General features: G+C 50.3%; 1 protein-coding gene across 1 annotated transcript in view; it reads right to left on the bottom strand.

The window, feature by feature from the left end:
- The window catches only part of NCOR2 (nuclear receptor corepressor 2), a gene marked incomplete at its 5' end in the record, with an annotated part of 157,478 nt that overhangs the window by 110,277 nt on the left and 27,635 nt on the right, over positions 1–19,566 (bottom strand). The window contains 2 exons of the mRNA XM_083874116.1: positions 154–267; positions 5,539–5,718. Coding sequence (XP_083730242.1) covers positions 154–267; positions 5,539–5,718 — 294 coding nt within the window. The remainder of the gene's footprint in view (positions 1–153; positions 268–5,538; positions 5,719–19,566) is intronic.

Raw genomic sequence — 19,566 nt, 5'->3', positions numbered from 1 at the left:
CCATCCTGACAGGGCTCCTGTCACTCCCACTCCTTCCACCCCAAAGGTAACACCCAGGAAAATCCCCCACCTGATCCTTACCCACCTCCCCATCCCTGGCTGGGGTGACATGCCACAAACACACGTCTGCACTTCCATCATTTCCAGACTCACCCTGTTCTCGTCGTAGATGATCTGCACCAAGCTGCGATGTTTGGACTCGATAGGAGGGGGAGAGATGGGTTTTTCAGGCTCTGGTGGTTTGGCTGCTTCTTCCTCCAACTGTTGCTGTGGAAGGAGAAGGGGGAGGAGGAGGGTGAGTCACGGCAAGAAACGCAGCCATCCCCGTCCACACGAGAGTGTCTGTGGTGCCGTGACCGAGGCGGAGAGCGCCATGGTAGGAGACTTCCTGCGAGACACGGGCAGGCTGGGGCTGGGGAGGGACAGGGAGAGAGGGAGGAGAGCAGCCCCAGCCACGCAAGCGCAGCGCTGGCCTGCCCCAGGCACCGGCCCTGTGCTCGTGGGTCGGCGTGTTTTAGGCATGGAGGATGAGGAGCTGCCCTCAAAGGAGCCTCCTGGAACGGGCCTGAGGCTAGAAATAACGATTTTAACTGGGAGCGCTTAAATGAAACCACAGCTCCAGCTTGGCTTCCTGCTGCTACCTGCCTCTGGAGCTGCTGCTGCATGCAGGGAGAGCTGGAGGAGCCAGGGGTGATGAGCAAGGCTGCTCTTCACCCTTCACCTTTCAATGGAGTGGTTGGAGGACATGCCTTGGGATGACTGTTCTCCATTAAGTGACTTGTGCACCAGCCATCTCTGCACTTTGGAGTGTCACCGCGGTCAGCAGCTAAACCTGACATTCCACCTGCAGCACCGTCTCTCCTGACACTGTGAAGGTGGGAGGAGACATCCCAGCCCTTCCCCTAAGTTTGAGGAACTGCTCAGCTGAAAGAGGAAATCACAGATTCCTCCAGGCTCCTCCTGGGGCCAAGCCTGTGAGGAGGGAGAGCGGCAGCTGCGGGGCAGCACAGGCACAGGAGAGGGAAAGGCTGTCAAAAAACGCTGAGGATTTTTTCCCTGCTAGGCTCTGAATCTTCAAATCTTTGTCAGTTTGTTTTTTTTTTTTTTTTCCCTGCAGCTAAAGCATCCCCTGTTGAAGCATGAGGAAAATTGAGTGAGTCTTGTACTAGGGAAGCAAATGCACCTGGGACTTGGCTTGCAGCAGAGGTGAGCACAACACTGACCACCCACAGACTGTGGTGACTGGTGGCCTGAGAAGAAGGTGAGCATCTCTTCCTCCTCCCCATCATCTCTGCTCCTGCTGACGACACCTTTAGTACACCAGGGCAGGAGGATGCACTTGAGATGAACACAAGAAAGCACTTAAGCACCCAGATAGGTCTAATGGCTTGGCTGAGAAAACTCACACTTGTAGAATTGTGTTTCAAAGGATGAAGGACCCCATGCTGCGGACTCCACCTCCCCACAGGTGGGTACCTCTCCCCACAGAGTGAAAAGCAGCAGTATAGGAACACCAAAAAAAGCTGCTGTTGCCAGCCAGAGAGGGGAGCAGGCTCTGGCAGCACTGGAGAGCCTGTGTCACATAAACTGCCATCACCAACAGCCTCAGAGTTACTTCAGCCACGAGTGAGAACAGCCAGGAACTGCCCAGCCTGAACCATCTGCACCCTGGAAGGGGATGAACCTTTCCCAGCACTGCAGGGATCTGTCCCTTCCTGCCTGCAAACAGCCACACCGTGGTGGCACAACTGAAGGCTCCAACTACAGGAGCAGCCCCCAGCCCTCTGCTGTTCTCAACCATGGCCACACCTCAGGTGGCCCAAAGCACAGGACAGGGGACAAGAGCTCCCTGGGAAGCCACAGCTGAAAACATGGGCTGAAAAGTATTTGGCATCAGGCCTGGCACAGAAGCAGCACTTCCAGGACCTGCCAGCTCTTCCCCAGTGTCCTCCTAAGGCACCCTATCACACATCCTCACTCCCATGGGATAAACTCCAAAACTCCCAAGAAGGCACCAGCAAAAAGGATCAGATACGTTACTTCTCTTAGGGAAAATATTTGTGTTAAAAAAAACAAAGTCAAAGCATCCAAAACTTGGCTATATCATTCTGGAAACCCACAAAAATTCTGCCAAGTGGTCGGGTGCGTAGCAAGGGATTTCAGATGAGAGGGTTTGATGGCCTATCAGGAAACGAAAGTTTGCCACTAAGTGGAGGCTCATTAAAAACAGCTCATTAGAAGAAAAAATACAAATCTAATTATAGCTGAAATACAGTAGAGAATTAAACTCTACTCGCTGTGGCATAGCACTGTATGGATATTAAAGGGCCAGATGCTGGGGTGAGGATGTGAGCAGGGGCTGGAGGCTGCACACTGGACTGCAGCCTGAGACAGCTACTCCTGGGAGCCGTGGGAAATGGCAAAGCAAAATAGGTCAGGGTTGCCAGACAGGGACAAAATGGATTTCTTAAAGGTCTGCCACAAAAGCCAGGCTGGGACTGTGACCTTTACAGGGAGAGAGCGGGATGAGAGATGAGTCCTGACGGCTCCACACTCCCTCCTTCCTCCCAGCAGTGGCTGCCCAAGACTTCCCTCCTCTCTCCAAATGGAAGGCAGGGCAGCAGTGTTGGAGGGCTGCAAGATGCCACCACTAGCCACAGCCCTGGCTCCTACAGCCAACCCATTTCCCAGTGGAAGAGGTGCCCCCTCCAGGAATGAGACCCTTTGGCTGGATCAAATGCTACAGGGGAATCACTGCAGGCTGCAGCCCTGGTGGGAAGGTGGGTGACATTTCAGGAAGGTGGTGACATTTCCCTGCCTGTACCAGCTCCCGTGCTGCAGACACCTGCCTGATGAAGCCAAGGTTGTCACAGCTGCCCTCACCTGGGTACTGGGATGTTTCACCTGCCCGGGGAGTGCAGAGCCTTCCAGCCACAGGGGCAGCTCTGAAAAACCACTTTCAAAGAGAACACAGGAAACTCAGCCCGATGGAAAGGGGGAAACCCTGGAGCTCTTCCACCCGGCCGGCTCCACCTCCATCACCAGGTGGGAGTGTTGTACTCCCGGAGAGCCCTTGGCTGAGCTCAGCGCCCAGGGAGGCTCAGGCGCCACTGCAGAGAACAGCCCAGCAGTTTATTTCTCCTTCAGCTCCCCGGTGCCGCTGCCAGGAATAAATGCATAAGGATTATCCTTCCCTGTCAGGAAGAGGGGGAGAGAGGACTCAGCGAGAGATTTAAGCGCATATGGCGCATGAATGAGCGGGGGATGGCTGACGGAGGTGGCCTCCTGCCAGGGGTGTGCAGGGTTTGGGGAAGGTTTCTCAGCTTGCTGAAGACGTTTTGCTTCTTGCAAAGTCCAGGCAGAGCCTCCCCTGCCATTTTTTGGAACAACCAGAAAGAGAGAGATGGTGGATTGTGGTTGGTTGGGTTTTTTTTTTTTTTTTCTTTTTGCACAGCCTTTCCACACAAGTGTCTTTAATCACCCTGAGAAGGCCTCCCAAAGACAGAGGGGAAAAGCATTAGGATATTCTGGCTGCATAAAATTTCTCCTCTGCTCCACTGACGTTCCTGCAGGAGCAGTATCTGTTCCAGGCTCATTGCTTTCCCTCACTGACAGCTCAGATGCACAGATGCACAAAACGTTCCTGGAGCATCTCGGACAGGACCCCCTGCTCCAAAAACACTTCTTCCCAGATGTGCTAACTCTGCTGGAGCACTGGGATGGGGAAAGCTCCAGCCAGAGGGGGAAGGAGGCCATAGTGGGGGGTGGTCAGTTTTGCTACTATATGACTTTGCCACCATGTGCCAAAAAAAGAAAAAAAAAAAGAATAAAAGGAAGGGAAGGGACATTTTTACTGCTAACAATCACTTTCACCTTCTTTGCCATTTAACAGAGAATTTTTGTGGGCAGGAAGAATCAGAAAATTTGTTCATAGGGAAGAAATAAAGCAACTGAGCAGCCAACAATAAAAACCCAATTTCCTTGTGGAAGGACAGTTTGATTTTAATGACGAGGAGCATATGCTGCTCCTGTCAGCATCAGCAGCATCCCTGAAAACTCAGGCAGTGGATCATTGGAGTTGTCAGTCCTCCTGACAACAGGGACCTGCCCTGCCAGGTACACATCCCACCCAGGGAGCCCTTTTCCAGAGCAGGAAATGACCATGATTTGTATCTCTTTCCTCAAATGTGAGTAAAAAAACATGGACCAGCAGCCAGACTGCCAGCTGGGAGAGCACACCAACATTTTGTTTGATCTTCCTACGAGGGAGAGGGGAAGGGCTGCCTTCACCCAGCTCCCACCAAAACCAGACAGAGGAACCTCTGTGGTTTCCATCACTCCAGATGTTCCTCTGGGCCCCATGAGCTGGCACACAGAGCTGCTGCCTCACACCCCCAGCACAGCTGCTTCTGCCCACTCTTGGCTTCCTCTCCTTAAGCACTCAAAAACCTTTGCAGATATGAAGCAACACATGTGAAAAAAAAAAAATCCTTCACATTAATTAAGCCATATTGTTTGAAAACAAAATTAAAATATTCCTGCTTTGTCTTGCAGGACAGAAAGGGACTGTGTTTGGTATGAGAAAATATAGATCTGATGGGGAAGAACAAGCATGTCCTCATTATATGGAGCTTCAACAAACAGAGGTTCTGCTCCATTCCCAAATTCCTACTGTAGCTACAACTTCTTGGGAAAGGTCATTCCTCTTGGGTAGTTTGGGATTAGCAGCCATCAGGGAGTTCAGAAACTCATCCCAAGCAAAAAAAACAAAGCAACCAGAAAAAAAAAAAAAGAGGCAGAGAAGTGATTTGCTTTAAGAAGTGAAAGCCCTTAAGTCTGTGGGTTTTTTCACGGACGTCCCTAAAGGTTTTGTCATATTAATCTCTTAATGGCTTTATGGTAATTATGTACAGGCCAACACTGAGTGGGTTATCCTTTCACTGGGAAGTGCTCCTGTGCAGGGTAAAGCTGCAGCCAGGAAGATCAGATTCAAATCCCTGCTCAAGCACAGCCCTGAGTGGAGCTGGATCAGATGCTGCTCAAGACTGCAGAGCTGGAAAGCCCCAGAGAAAGGGGACTGGATGCACTAGAAGGGCCATTTGGTCATTGCAGCAACGTTTTTAACAGCCCAGTACTGAATACTGGCAACAACAACAGCACCTGGCAGAGACAATTGCTGGAAAGGAAAAAGAAAAGACCTTGTGCTATGCTGGGCTGTACTGATGACTTGGACAACCCAGGCTGTGCTTCCAGCTCTGCTGCTCACCACTTGCATATCCACTGCCAAGGCACTGAGGACACATTTTCCCTCTCTTTTAGGCTCTCTGACATGCAAAGAGCTACAAGCTGGGTTTCCAAAGCTCCCTCACCTCGTCACTACCAGCTCCAGACTGCAGGCACAACATGTCACAACAGGGACACAGATGATCCTGGTGCACTGGCATTGCCACTTCCCCTCTGCGGCCAGGCAGGGGCAAGGACAGGGCCCTGTGGCAGAATGCAGAAACAAGGACAACATGTTCCCCTCCAGCCTCTTACCTGTTTCTTCTTCAGCTTGGAGATCTGCTGCTCCACCATGGTGATCTCGCGGTCCACGCGGTCCATGTTCTGGATGAGCTCCTCCTTGGAGAGCCGGGCGGGCAGCAGCTCCAGCTCGGCCTCACCGTGCGCGGGGCTCACCGGAGACACAGGCTCCAGTTTGCCAGGCAGGCCACGATCCTGCCAAGGGTAAAACAGCCACATCATCTCTCTCCCAGGAGACTCTGGATCCTTCTCTCATCCTCCCACAGCTCCCTGGCCTGTTCCCAGCCTTCTGAGATACACAAAACCCTCCAAAAAATAGAAAAGAACCTGCTAGACTAGGGAGTACCAGCTGTCAGATCACATCACCACAGTGCTCCACAACCTCTAGCGTCTCCAAAGAGAACCAGGTTATTCTCCAGGGACACGACAGCAGCTCTTCCTCCTGACAAAGCCTCAGAGGCTGGCACCACCTTGAGTGCTGCTCGTGTTCTTACAAGATCAATAAACCCATCCATATTCAGGAGCTGCCAGCACCACTGTCCCTTCAGAGGGCTCAAGGCTACAACATCTTCTCTGCAAAAATGGGACACCACAGTCACGTCCTCCTCAGACAGTGCCACAGAGACAAGAGCAGCATGAAGGAGAAGGGGATAGGAGGGCAGCCCCTGGGGGGAAAGAGGCTTCCTAGCTCCTTCATGGCCATCTTTCCCCATCTCTTCCTGAGCCCTGGGGATACTCTGAGTGTTGGATGTTGAATGCATCCATCCAAATATGGAGAAAAAGGGGATAGGTGAGCCGAGATAAAAATAGACTGAGCTGACATTTTTCAAATTCCAGGTAAAGAGGCTCTCAGCTCAACAAGACCCTTCAAGTCAGAGGCTGGAGAGATCAGCAAACCCTCTGTGGCCATGACAGGGAGCAGCTCTAACAGCCCCAGGCTGAGGGCAGAGGGGAAACACACTGAAACATTCAGTTTTGCCCCTAGCAGTGCAACAACTCTGCTGAGCCCAACTAGCTGGTATGCCAGGAGCATCCTGCAGCCACTCTACCCCTCCTGCACCCCAGCCTTCCCCTCTGCAGCTCCAAGCAAAGGAGCCCCATCTCTGCCAACACAAGCTGCATGCCTGGATGAGCCTGCCCACCAGGGATGAGCACACCTGGGATGAGGCAGCTGTTTAACAGCCACACAGATGGGATCAGGGCACACCACCAGCCTACCCTGACCCAGGACACTCCCCTCTGGCTGCCACCCAGAGCCTTAATTAAAAGTTTATCCATTCATTTGCTTAGTGAGTGGATGGATTTCTTTTCCTGGAGGGGGAGAAGAGGAGTGGTGGCTCTGTTTGTAACCCTAAACCACTGCCAGGCTGGGCAGGCAGCACACTGCAGCTGCTGCTGAGGGGAGGAGAGGGAGGGATGGGGGGAGGCAAACAAGGGAAGGAGTTCACACAACTTTGCCACCTTCACTGCAGCAGCCCTGACGAAAGCCAACACTGTCCTGCACCAGCTGGTGCTGAGCACCCTCCTCTCTGTGCTGACACCCCTGAAAGCTCAAGGCTGAGCCTCTGCCCAGGCTGGTCCTCCTGCCATGATAGAGCTGGATGGAGGCTTGTGGACCTCTCTGTGCTCCCCCATCTAACCAGGCTCGTGGATGATGGCTCTGGGTCACTCACCAGCCTTGCTGCAGCTCATGCTGAACGTGGTGAGAGTGCAGATATGCAGATACCACCTGGGATCTCAACAGCTCCTGCTGTGAGACCTCCACCCTGTCCCTGCTGGGTGCAGCCTGGAGCCACCAACGCCCTTCCACTGCTGCCATCAAGGGACAGAAAGCCAAGGAACACCCCAAAACCTCTCTGTCACCATCCTGCCTCAGCCCCATCCAACCCCAGGAGCACAAAGGCAATGGAAAGGCTCAGCTGGTTGTATCCAGCATCCACTCAGAAGAGAAGCTAGAAGAACAGGAGAGCTTTGTGGAGAAGCCTGAAGAGAAGATCTCAACTTGTTTTACCTTCCCAGCATCAGATATCAAAAATGGTCAGCCTGCTGCAGGGGGAAGTCTTTGTGTTCCCCACAACTGGGTTTTTTTTTGTGGTTTTGGGTTTTTTTTTCAAGTCAAGAGGAGCAGGACAACCACAAGAAGCAAAAGGTAAATTAGGCATTCATGAAATCTCGTTCAGATTAAGGCACAGGAAGGGGAAGTGGCAGTGGCTTGTAGGTGGGTAGGTTTTTCTAAAGGAAAGGAAGCTACCTGCCAAAAATTCAGGAGAGAAAGGCTCCTCACTGTGCACATGAAACAAATGATCCTTTCTCATATCTGCAATATGCAGGACAGGGCATCTTTAAACTCCTACTTGGCATAAAACACCTTGGAAAACTTGGTTCCTGATACATTTTTATCTTTTTACCTTGTGGAATCTGAAAGCAGAAGAGCAGCAAAGCTGAGTAAGGGAAATAGCTGCAAGTCACAGCAGAAACATCATCATCATCTGGTATTAGGAGATGATTACAGCAATAGAGAGAGGCAGTGTGTCCTTGGACCTCACATATTGGGCACGGTCATGTCAAAAGCACTTCTCTAAATCAACAAAATGACAAGCAGCAAAAAGAAGGAAAAACCAAAACTAAAGGAAAAAAAATAATCTTGTCTGTGTAGTGCTGACATCCAAAAAGCAGAGCTCCCTGATTTATGGAAGGCATAAAGAAACTCTTATAAATCACAAAAGTGAGTTGAAAAGAGGTTTGCAAAGATGAGTCCACTCAGAGCATGGGAAAGACCCCAATGGTCAGAGATATTTCAACTAGTGCTCTGCTTCCCACAGCTCTCAAGAAACCCTCAAAATATATTTTCCCCTGCTCTAGACAGTGTCATACCCTGAGCAAGTGCAGTGTGAAATGTGAAATTCTTCTTATTAATGTGAAATCACAGACTTCCAAACCAGCAAGAGCCGCGAGAGGTGGAATAAATCTGCTGGAGGGAAGGAAACAATTACTGCATTACTCAAGTTGATATTTTCTCAGTAATTATACTGTTTCCATGTGATTTGTTTTTACACATGGCTAACAGCTACTGCAGCTCCTGTTTATCCCTGGCCTTGTTTTGTGATTTATATGATAACAAGGGTGGGTGTGAGGGGGCCAGAGGCTGCACAAACCTCCCCGCAGCAAGAGGAGGTGCTGGCACTGAAGAAAACAATTATCACTGAGGAGGTTGTCAAAGAGCAAGGCCAGACTTTGGGGTGGGTTTCTTCTACATGCTCAGGAATAAAAATTCCCAGCATAGCTAATGGATCTATTCGCTATTAAGCAGTGACTTCAAAAACACGCAAAAAAAAGAGGAAGGGAAAGGATAAGCCAACTGCCTATTGATGCCTTGCAGCAAGTAAATCTCCAGGTAAATTTGATGTCCCTGCCTTCAGACACACCAACATCTGGTCCACAAGAAAAATATCACATTGGGATGTGATGATTCCCAGGATACACTGGAACCTGCACCAGCCCATCTCCACCTGCTTATTTCACATTATTGACCCTGCTTGTGATACTCACAGAGAAGTCCTGGGAGCTGGAGGGATTTAAAAAGCTGTGCCCTGCTTCAGCTCATCACCTCTAGCTGGATGCAGCCCAGCCCTCCTGAAGGGCCATTTTTCTCTGCTGCTTCCCACCCTCAGGAGACAGCAGATCCATAGCTCTGCTCCATCTGCACCTACCTCTCACTGCAAAGTGCATTTTGACCTTGCTGATCCCTCGACTGCATAAAAACTCCACTCCCAAACCTCCAAACTCCATCACTCTGTCCCAAGGAAACAGAGCTGCTTCTGTTTGGGACAAGCTTTGGGATCTCCAGCACAGCCCACGGTGTTTGCCCTACATATCATCCTCAGTGAGCCCAGGTCTCTCTCTGCCGCTCTAATCCAGATCATTAGTGATGTTCCCCCAAGCCCAGGACAGAGATTTAGGGATGCCAACATCATCTCTTCCACAGTCTGTTCACTTTCTAATTATCAGCCAGCAGCAGCAGTTCATGCTGGAGCACCAGGAGGGATTAAGAGGTGTTATCTTCAACTCCTGCCCACTCACACATCTCATGTCCTCACGGGCTGGAGAAGATTGCCAAAGCAGGCAGGATAGGCTGTGGCCACTCAATTTGTGCTCAAATTAATTCCCAAAAAAAAAAACTTCATATGAACTTGTGATCAGGGGATCTCCTTTGTGGGGATGCCTCCACCACCTGAGCCTCTCACAGCATTGCTGAGCCAGTGAATATTCCAGCACCACACCAGCCAGGACCCCTCCCAAACCCCATCCATGTGGGGCTGTGCCACACTGCAGCTCATCCTCCTTTGTCCAGGAGCCCAGGGATGTGCAGCACCACACTCTGAGCAGACACTGAGCCCCCCAGGGCTTCCCACACTCCCTGGGATGAGATACGAGCAGGAAAGCAACACCTCACCCCTCCACACGTCAGGTTTATAAGGTAAAAACATGCACACAAAACTCCTAAGTGAGCCAAACACAGACTAAAGGAATTTGGTTTTTTTAATTGGAGAAGTGTCCAACACATTCTGACATATCTTAATCCCCAGAATGACTGCACTGACAGAAGGAAAAAGTTATGGAGCTGAAAACTAATGCCTCGTTTCCCCAGGGAGATGCACGAGTACAGAAAGTCAGGGAGTCTGAGCAGTGAAAAGTACATCGAGTTACTGCAATTCTTTTGTTCGTGGCCATCTGCTGTGCTAACGGCTCTTTCTGCAGCCTGCCCCTTCAAAGGAGGTTTTAATTCCTAAATACTGCTGGGCTCATGCTGGGCTGTGTCCTCACATACTCCAAGGGCTGTTTGGAGATGTGGGTGTGCTCTGGGGAGCACCTGGGGGGCTGTTCACCAGCCAGGAGCACACGGGTGTTCCCCTGCAAGGCCAAGCAGAGCTCCTGAGAGGTGCCAGGTGTGGGACCAAAGCATCATCCACCTCTTTCCTCCATCCCCACTCTCCATGGCAAGTGCAAAACAGGGATTGCTTTCACTGGGTGCAGCCCACTATGTGCTCTCATAGGAATTCATGGAGCTGGAGACCAAGGAACTGTCTGAAGACAAAACCAGTGCGGTGGTTTTTTTTTAATTAATTTCTTTTTTAAAAATAAATCTGACTTTACGAGCAAGGCCCACGAAATTCCTTTCCTCCGTAATCCAGCTGAATTCCACGCAGACAGAGCAGAAAACATCCCAACAATTTCTAAAGCTTGCACGAAAGTAGGTCAAAAAACTTCCCCAATGTTTCAACAGCTTGAAGCAATTTCATTGCAAAACCAGTACCAAATGCTGACCCCTCCCTCCCTGCCTCCCCTCCCCGGCAGATTTACGAGGGGTGGTAAAACCTCACCAGCCAGAGCCTCAGTTAAAATGCAGTAACCAAATTCTTGTATCTGCTCTCACAAAACTGGCTTGTGCCCTAAAGAGCCGCTTTGTGGTGTTACAGTGAACAGATGCTGCTCTGGGTCTCAGGACTGCAAGAATTCTACAGCAGCAGCACCAAACATGGACTCAAAGCCTAAAATAACGGGTCAAATCCAGAAAACCTTACTCAGGCAAACTCCCAGAGCCGCCGAAGGCATTACCCGACAAATGGATGCTGTGCCTTTCATTCCCTTCCTGCGTTTCCCCATTAGTGGATAATAATTGCATTGAATGCGAATGTTCCCCACTGACTTGGAGGAGTGATGAATTCTCACCTACCCATCTACTCATTACGGCGAGGAGCTAATTGCTCCACCTCTCATTAAGAATTCCCCAGCACTGCCTATTCTGCATCCCTGAATTTTCAGCTGACCTTAAGTTTCCTCAAACAGTGACTGTCTGGACTGAAATTTTCCATGCTGAAAATCGGCTTCAGGCATTTTCAGTTTTTCTTTTTTCTTTTTTTTTTTCTAAACAGGGAATTTCAGCCAAAACAACTCTGTCACTTCCAAGAACGAGTTTACAAGAAAATATGCCTTTCTGCAACATTCAGAAAGATTCTGGGAACTTTTTTTCTTCTTTGAGCATCTTCAGTACAGTTGATACATCTGGTAAGACTCTCTGCCAGCAATTTTGCCTTTTGTTAACACTGAAAAAGTGTCCAAGCCAAAGGAAAAAAAATTAAATTAATAAAAATCTCATCTTGGTGCTTGCCTTAGGGGAATGACTTGGAACTGAGCAGGCAGAGTGGTTCTGGGAAGCTGCAGGAAAGGTATTGCACTTTGCAAAGGGAAGGAAAAAGCTGAGATGGAAGGACCATACTGACATGTGTGGAGCATTCCAGGCCAACAGCAAGTCACCCAAAAGAGCTGGGAATAAATGCACGGTTTGGGCAGGTAAAGAAAGCCTGAGACCACCCACCAGAGGATAAGGATGGAGCAGCACAGCCAGGGATCCTCTCAGCACAACACAGAGCCTGTCCCAGGCACAGAACAGGGGCAGGTACAGCAAAGACAGGCTCCTGCTGCTTCCAGCAAACAAGTGAAGGTTATCAGAGTAACGCACAGAGCAGCAAGCTCTTCCACTCCTCCCATCTGCAGCTTTAATGCTCTTTCAGTGATTTGTTCAGCCAGCAACCACCCGTGCTGACACTGCACACACGAGCCCACGATTGAAGCCTCTTAAAAAGGACCAAACTGTGAAAAACGCCTCCGATTACATGACGTGCCAAGGCAGGGAGGGAAATTTTTAATTGCCCAATTTGGCACTCAGGGAGGCAGTGGGGTCACCCCTGGCTGCAGAACCACATTTTAAAGGTAATGGGGAGCTCATGGCAGAGCCTGGCTCCTCCTTGCAGGGGCTCAAACCTCCCTTAAATTCCCTGGGGTCAGCAGATTTCGGGCAGCTTTCTCAGGAATCTCTGAATCATCATCATCAGAGCCTGTTTTTTGCATTTCTACTTGTGCCTGCTGCTCAGGGGGTTATTTTAGGGAGGCAGGGAGGGTCCCCCAGCTGGGGGTGCAGGCACAATCCCCAAACCCCCTGCAGCAGCCTAGGAAGCACCTTGTCACCTAACCCAACAAACCTCAGGGGAATGGAGCACTCACTCCACACTTTTGAAAGCTTTAGCCTCCCTTTTTTTCTTTCTTTTTGCAATACTACTCATCCTTTTTCAATTACCACATGCAATAACGCAAGTTCTGGGTCTTTCCAGCATGTCAACCATAGGATGAAGCATTAAGGTCCATGTTAATTCCAGCAGGCAAGTTCCCTCTGACAGAAGATGCTGGAATAGAGTCTGCAAAATCCCAGCTGTCCCTCAAGAAAGCCCTCCAGGCCTAGATGCCATGTGAAAAGCAAGCTTGAGTGTTGTAAAAAAAGGATTCTGGAGAAAAAAAATCCCTTTTTATACCAGTGCAACATTCCAGTGAACAGCACAAATGCCATTGGGACAGTGCCTACATCCACACCCATCAGTCTTGCAGAAGTGGGAGCTGGGCACTACATCCTCTCACATCTGCTCTCCGCCGAGCATCCCGTCAAAAATCCATCATTTCACGCCAACTGGAAAAGCTACGTCAGCCAGAAAAGCGGGTGGGCAACCAGTCAGCGGGACCAGAGCCACTGCAGAGTCATGGGCTGGAAAGCAGGGGCTGGGTCCTGAGCCAGGCTCAGCACCAACACAGCCAGCATTGTCCTGGGAGGCTGGGACACCAGAGTCCCCTTTGGATGGCCGGGAAGGGCAGCACACAGCAGGGACATGCCAGAAAACCTCCTTTTCCTCGGTTTCCAGGAGCTGCACAGCAGGGACATGCCAGAAAACCTCTTTTTCCTCGGTTTTCAGGAGCTCCACAGCAGGGACATGCCAGCAAACCTCCTCCTCCTCTGCTTCCAGGGTGCTCCCAGGTGGGCTGTGCCCCAGGAAGCTCCAGCTCATTCACTGGGTGATGCCAGGTGCATCCTCCAGCACATGAACAAAGATGAAGGGGGAGGAGGGAAAAATCCACCACGGCAGCTTCTCCAAACCTCGCTGATTTAAAAATAAAAAATTGAGGGGAAATGAAAAGACAAAAGCCCTTCTCAGCCTGGTGTTATCAAGCAGAGGAAATGAGACTTCTAAAGCTCCCATTCAGAGAGGAGTGGGGGAGAGAAATCCCACTCCAGACGCACTTGAACGAACAGCTTTTGAAATTGAAATGTCGCTCTTCAGAAACATTTAAATTTCCTCCTATTGCCAGGGAGGAGGCAGGAGGCCGAGGAGGAGCAGGGACTCCTCAGGCACACACAACCCAGCGGGATACACCCAGGGCAGCACTCTGAAGCAGGGATTTGTCTGGGAGTTAATCAGGATGGCACACAACATCAACATTGGGAGGTTGGCTTGAAGGGGAACCAGATTTAGAGGGGAGGGAATGATTGAAGACAGCTCTATTTAACTGCTACTGCTGCAAGTGAGATACACTTAAAGGCAGCTCACACTCCCTCCCTCCCAACCATCACCCAAAATTATTTTCCCCAAATCCCACAGACTGAGCTGCCTACTGAGGAGGAGATCGATGGGAAAAGGAAATGCAAAAACAATCTAAAATGGTTTGAGCAGCGGCTGAGGTCTGTTATGGGACAACCCAAACCTCCTCTTGCATTGCACCAAGCCAAGGCCACCAACAACTCTCCCAAGACTCACAGCAAATCCAGCACAGGATGATGAGTCCCAGCAGCACAGTCCAGTTCAATCCCAGCAGCTCCAGCTCCAACTGTGCCACCAAACTGAAGTAACTGCTCCCAACTGAACCCAAGGAGTTCACCTGCCACCTGCAGGTCCCCACCTCCCCGCTCCAGTATGGACAGCTTCATTCTGCCTGTGCTCTCAGGTAGATGAAGCAGGACATCAAATGCTGTAGAAACCATGAGGGACACAGCGGGGACACTCTGGCCTGAGGAACCCACCAGCAGCCTGAGAGCCCCCAAGGCCACACAGAGCACATCCACTGACCATCCCAAACATCCCTCATACCTCGGGACACACACAGGAGGGGACAGGGGTGGGACACAGCCCCAGCTGCTGCCATCAGCACCCTGGCAGGGTCTGTGCTGACAGGAGCACGGGTGGTGCTCAGCAGCACCATCCATCAGCCCTGGCTGCGCTCAATGCTTTATTGTTCCAGTAATTGTGCAGACACGTGGAAGGGGCTGCCTCGTGTTGGGAAAGATGGGACAGGAAGGACTTATGGATATGATTGTATGATAAGAAATACTACAGATGTAAAACCTGTGGATGAAATAGAAATTAAAGGTGGTTTCGAGGTGTAGGCAGGGGCTGCCTCGACATTCACTGCTTGTTTGAGGAGCCATTTCCTCCGCTGGTTTTCCATCAGGAACTCGCATCCTGTGGTCACTCCCAGCACCATCCCCAGCTGGAGGGGCAGGAGGGTGGGAGGAAACAGCATCCCCCAGCACCAGGAAACACAGGCAGGTGCTGCTCCAGGTCTCAGCTGGCAGCCAAGCCCTGCACCTCAACACGCTCAGGAAAACATGCAACATAAAAGTTATGTGAGAGTTTTGGGTTTCCACGGAGAGTTTTTTTGGTGTAATAACCCTCCCCTCTATCCAGAGGTGTCTCCAATGTGTCACACCTTCAGCATCACCCGGCTCTGTGATCAGAGCCAGACTGACCACGGAAAAACCAAAAACCAACAAGAGCACGGGACAGAGCAGTTCCCAAAGGCCCAGAGCAGAAACACCATTTCTACCTGTAAATGGCCACGGGAGCTGCTCAAACCACAAAGCTCTGCCCAGCCTGTTCCTGCAGAGAACCATGAAGCACCTCTGCTTCCCCAGACCAGGGCATTACACAAAAACCTGAACGTCTCAGCTCCCATAGCAAGAATAAGCCCACAGTGAATTTGTTATTATCTGTTAGCAAAGCAGCAGCTTCCCACCAAGGCTGGAATTTCCATCTTGGTTTGGCAGGCATAGGGCTGTGAAATGATTACTGTGTTTACTTTTCCTTTGCTAACTATAAAATCCCATTCCACTGCCCTGCCAAGAATGACTGAAGCTAATAAAATTCAGGCATTTGGAAGAAAGCAATAATAAACCTCCCTTTTGGGGCCTTTATGATGAAATTTCCCCACTCCAATCAGTGATTATGCTGCATTCATGAACACTAGTGATGTCTCCAAGTGCACCCAGATTGACTCAAATCAATATTTAGCTTTGCTTGAGACTGGGAGTCTTTCTCCTTGTGGCAGCTGAAGGAAGAATCACTGAACAAGGCTAGAAGAAGCCTTTGAAAAAACAGCTTACAAGGATAGGAGGCAGCATGTATAAATATACAGATACGTATTTGTGTGTATATCTTATAAAAATGTAGGCTTTTCAATTACTTAAAAACTTATAAAAAGTACATGAATTCACGAATTTACAAATCTCTCTCCAAACATATTGAAAGCCTTTCATACAATGCACTGTATATATTTATATACACACACCTGCCTATTCTTTAGGAGTTCTTAGTGTTTGAAAGCCTGCAATGTTCTTGTGTTTACATCTGCCACTCTCTCTGTTGCCGAGGCAGAAACACATTAACTGCTGGGGGCACTCTGTTCTACATCATACCTGAGATGGTTGGCATGAGATAAAATAACACAGACCTGGAAAGCAGCTCGAAATAAAAGCCTGGGCTTGGTTTGGTCACGTAACCATGTGGAACAGCTTGATCTGCACAAAGCAAGGTTCTTTTTTAAGCAGTTGTGGGAACAACAGAGTCCAAAGTGGAGATCAGAAGGCAGAAAGGATCACTGCTGCTCCTCAGGGAACAGCACAGGAGGAGAGGAATCAGACCCTGTTGGGGCAGTGACCAGAGCACGTTGCTCAAAGTCAAGCCTAAGGGAGCATTACTGTGCAGGCAGAGGACAGGATACAGCTCCAGGGCAGCAGAGAAATCTGCTGTGGGCATGTGCTGGAGCAGGATGCCACGGGCTCTGCAGCCCTGGGAGAATCCCTCAGGATGCAGCAGAGGACTGGGAAACACCACAACCATTGCCCATCTCCTCCTCTCCTGCTTGGCACTGCCAGAGGACAGCAGAAAATGCTCTGTCAGAGCACTGAGATGACCAAAGAGTAACTAGACAGAGGTCAGGACTGCAAGTAGATGGTTCAGGTCATTTCATCCCGCACTGCTTCTCCACTGATTTCTGCTTTAGCTCCCCCAAACCTGGGGTAGGACAGAGCACACTGCTCTGCCGCCGGGTAAAATCCCATTTCCAAGGACAGAGAGAACAGGCTCCACTGTGCTCTCGCTCCTTATCCTCCTGGAAAAAGGTGCCAAGAATTAGAATTACATTTTTCGAGAGCAGCAGAACAAGCCAAGGGCCTGTCAGCTTGTCCTAAAACAACCCCTCTCTGCTCGCTGAGCACGCAGCCAGAATTCCTGACACACACCAGAGTCCATCGCCCCCCGGCCCCCCCAGGCAGCACCAGGCTGCACAGCCAAAAAACCCTCTGAATGTGCTCTGCCTAAAACACAGCCAAGGAGTTTTCTGTTTAAAAAGCAAGTTTAGGTCCAAAAGAATGGAAGTTTTCAGCGAGTGATTTTAACTAGGCCCTTTGGCACTCGACAGCTCCTCTCTTGTTATGGATGCTGAGGGTGTTGTTAAGAGATGAGGCTCCACGAAGCACGAACGTGAAGTCACAGAGCTTTAGCAAGGGCTGTTGCCATGTTCAATATGTTATTACAGCTCCATCACCACAGGCACAAAGAGCAGCACCTCGTCTCTGCCAAATCCATCTCTGAAATCACTCCCCCACTCCATCCCCTCGAGCTGCAGCAGGCAAACACCACTGACTGCTGTTGCATCTCCTCCACAGCTTCCACCCCACGCTGGGAAAGAAGGTATTAGCATGAAATACCCTCCTCCTCAAAACACAGCGCCCAGAATCAATCTGATGGGTGTCACAACTCTCTGGCTTTTGTTGTGTGAGTCAGGATTGCTGATGGGCTGCACTTCCCAGCCATCGAGAAGGACAGTGCCAAAAATGTGCTCGCTGCTGTATGTCCATGGAGAAGTCACCCAAGTTGTTCCCAGGAAGTGCCTTGGGTAGGAGGGGCGTGCAGGGATGCTGAACAACATCTGTGAGATGCATGTGTTTGCAAATTGGTAACAATCTCCTGCTGCTTGGTCGCCTGCACTAACTGGACAAATCCCACATAACCCATCCCAGAGCGTGCCTGGGTCTGGTAGGAGTGGGAGCAATGCTCCCTGCCCAGCAGCACCACACCCCCTCCCAGAACATGAGGGAAAAAAAGAAAAACACATCAGGATGAGACTGCAAGGGAAAAATAAATAGCCAGGATGTCCTTCTTGTTACCAGGACCAAATTCTTCCTTTGACTTTTATTCCAGGAGAGGGGTTCTTTTTTAACGCAAATGAACATAACTGGTTGAGCACAGGCAAAAATAGTGGCTGGCACAGCTGTCCTCACCTCACCCCACACCATCCTCATGCTCTGGAGACCAGTATCAGTTCCTGCCATACCATCATTATTTCCTAAGTCCCACCTGAGGAGTGACAAAGCAGCAAACCACCTCTCCTCTCTCCTCCATCTCCAGGACAAAACGAGGCACATCAGAATTATTGCTATCAGATAAAATAAATACACACAACATGTACAAACATTTCATAGATGGAGAAGAAAAGTCCCCATGAATCCACACAGCACACCCAGCTCAGCAAACTGCCTATTGCAAGCACAGAGCCAGAAATATTTCTTCCAATTACAGGGGTGAGGCACACAAAGTCAGGGGACTCTCTTTCCCTCCAGCAGCTCAGGTGAGGTGTCACACTGCTCGAGCCCTGTAATATTGACTGAGTGGAACAGAAAAGTCCAATTATGTAAATGATGAAGCAGGCTCCCAGGAGCAGTCAGCCTCATCACACCGTCCTTCGCCACCGCTGTGGCTTGAAAGGCAATTTAAAAGGTTGTTTTGGATGTCGGTCACCACAAACGAGCTGAAGAAGTGTGAAACAGCCTGTGCTTGAGGCACCATCAGTTTTCCTGTTGGTTTTCCAGCTGCACTGAGCCTTGGCCCTGCTGTCTGTGGCTCGAGGACCACTGCAGGCTGGAGCAGACAGGGCAGGGGAGAGTCTGGCTGCAGGCAGCTCAGGGAAGGGTCAAAGGTTTTTACATCCCGCCTCTGGAATGTTTCTGCAGCCCATGAGGGCTTTTCCTGCCATACTCGAGCCTCTCAGTTCTTTGGCAGCAGGAGCTTCAGCTGAGAAATGGAATGAAACCAGTTGTCTTGCAATCACAGTGCTCCTATACTTCGCCCCTCAGCCCAGGTCCAGATGGAGCAGCCAAACATCTCACAAGGACTATGCAACGCCCAAAAGCATCTGTTTTTCCAATGAAAGCAGCACAAGTCCATGCTCGGGACGGAGATTCCAGATACCACATTCCTCAGGCTCTTCCCTTGGCTTCCTGACCACACTGGTGCATGGCATGGGCTGCTGAGCACCCTCTGCAGCCATCCTGGCACAGTGGGCAATGGGATGGACTGCCAGGCATGCAGGAGAGCCACTCTGCCTGCACACCACAGGCACACGCTCCCAAAGGTGTGTGTTCACACTGAGCAGAGGTTGACACACTGACACTCATCCCATCCTCCCATGATCTGGAAATTATCTTTGGAACAGGGAGGAAAATCTAGCCAGAAGTGTTTGTGCTGTGGCAACGTGAACAACGCAAATATTTCAGCTTTTAAATATGTTTGGAATGACACAGAGAATGCCAACGTGTCCCTCATCTTCCCAGAAATAGCTTTGAATCATTGCTCCGCTAACGTAAATTCCCCACCCCACCAAATCACTTTTTTTTTTTTTTTTTGCAACCAGATTTTTATCAGGCACAAGCCGACAGTGTGAGCAAGCACACGGCAGATGGGTGGGTGTCAAACACGTCACAGGAGGATCCTCCTGACTCGACAACTCCAGCTCCACTTGAGCTGCTGGACTCCACAACCCCACACCAGTTGCTCCTGATGGGTGCCCAACTCCACTGGCTCAGCTGCACAGCTGCAAGTAGAGTTA

This window comes from Zosterops lateralis (assembly GCF_965231275.1).
Source record: "Zosterops lateralis genome assembly, chromosome: 17".
In the NCBI taxonomy this organism is placed as follows: domain Eukaryota; kingdom Metazoa; phylum Chordata; class Aves; order Passeriformes; family Zosteropidae; genus Zosterops; species Zosterops lateralis.
This window is presented reverse-complemented; position numbering and strand designations above follow the sequence as displayed.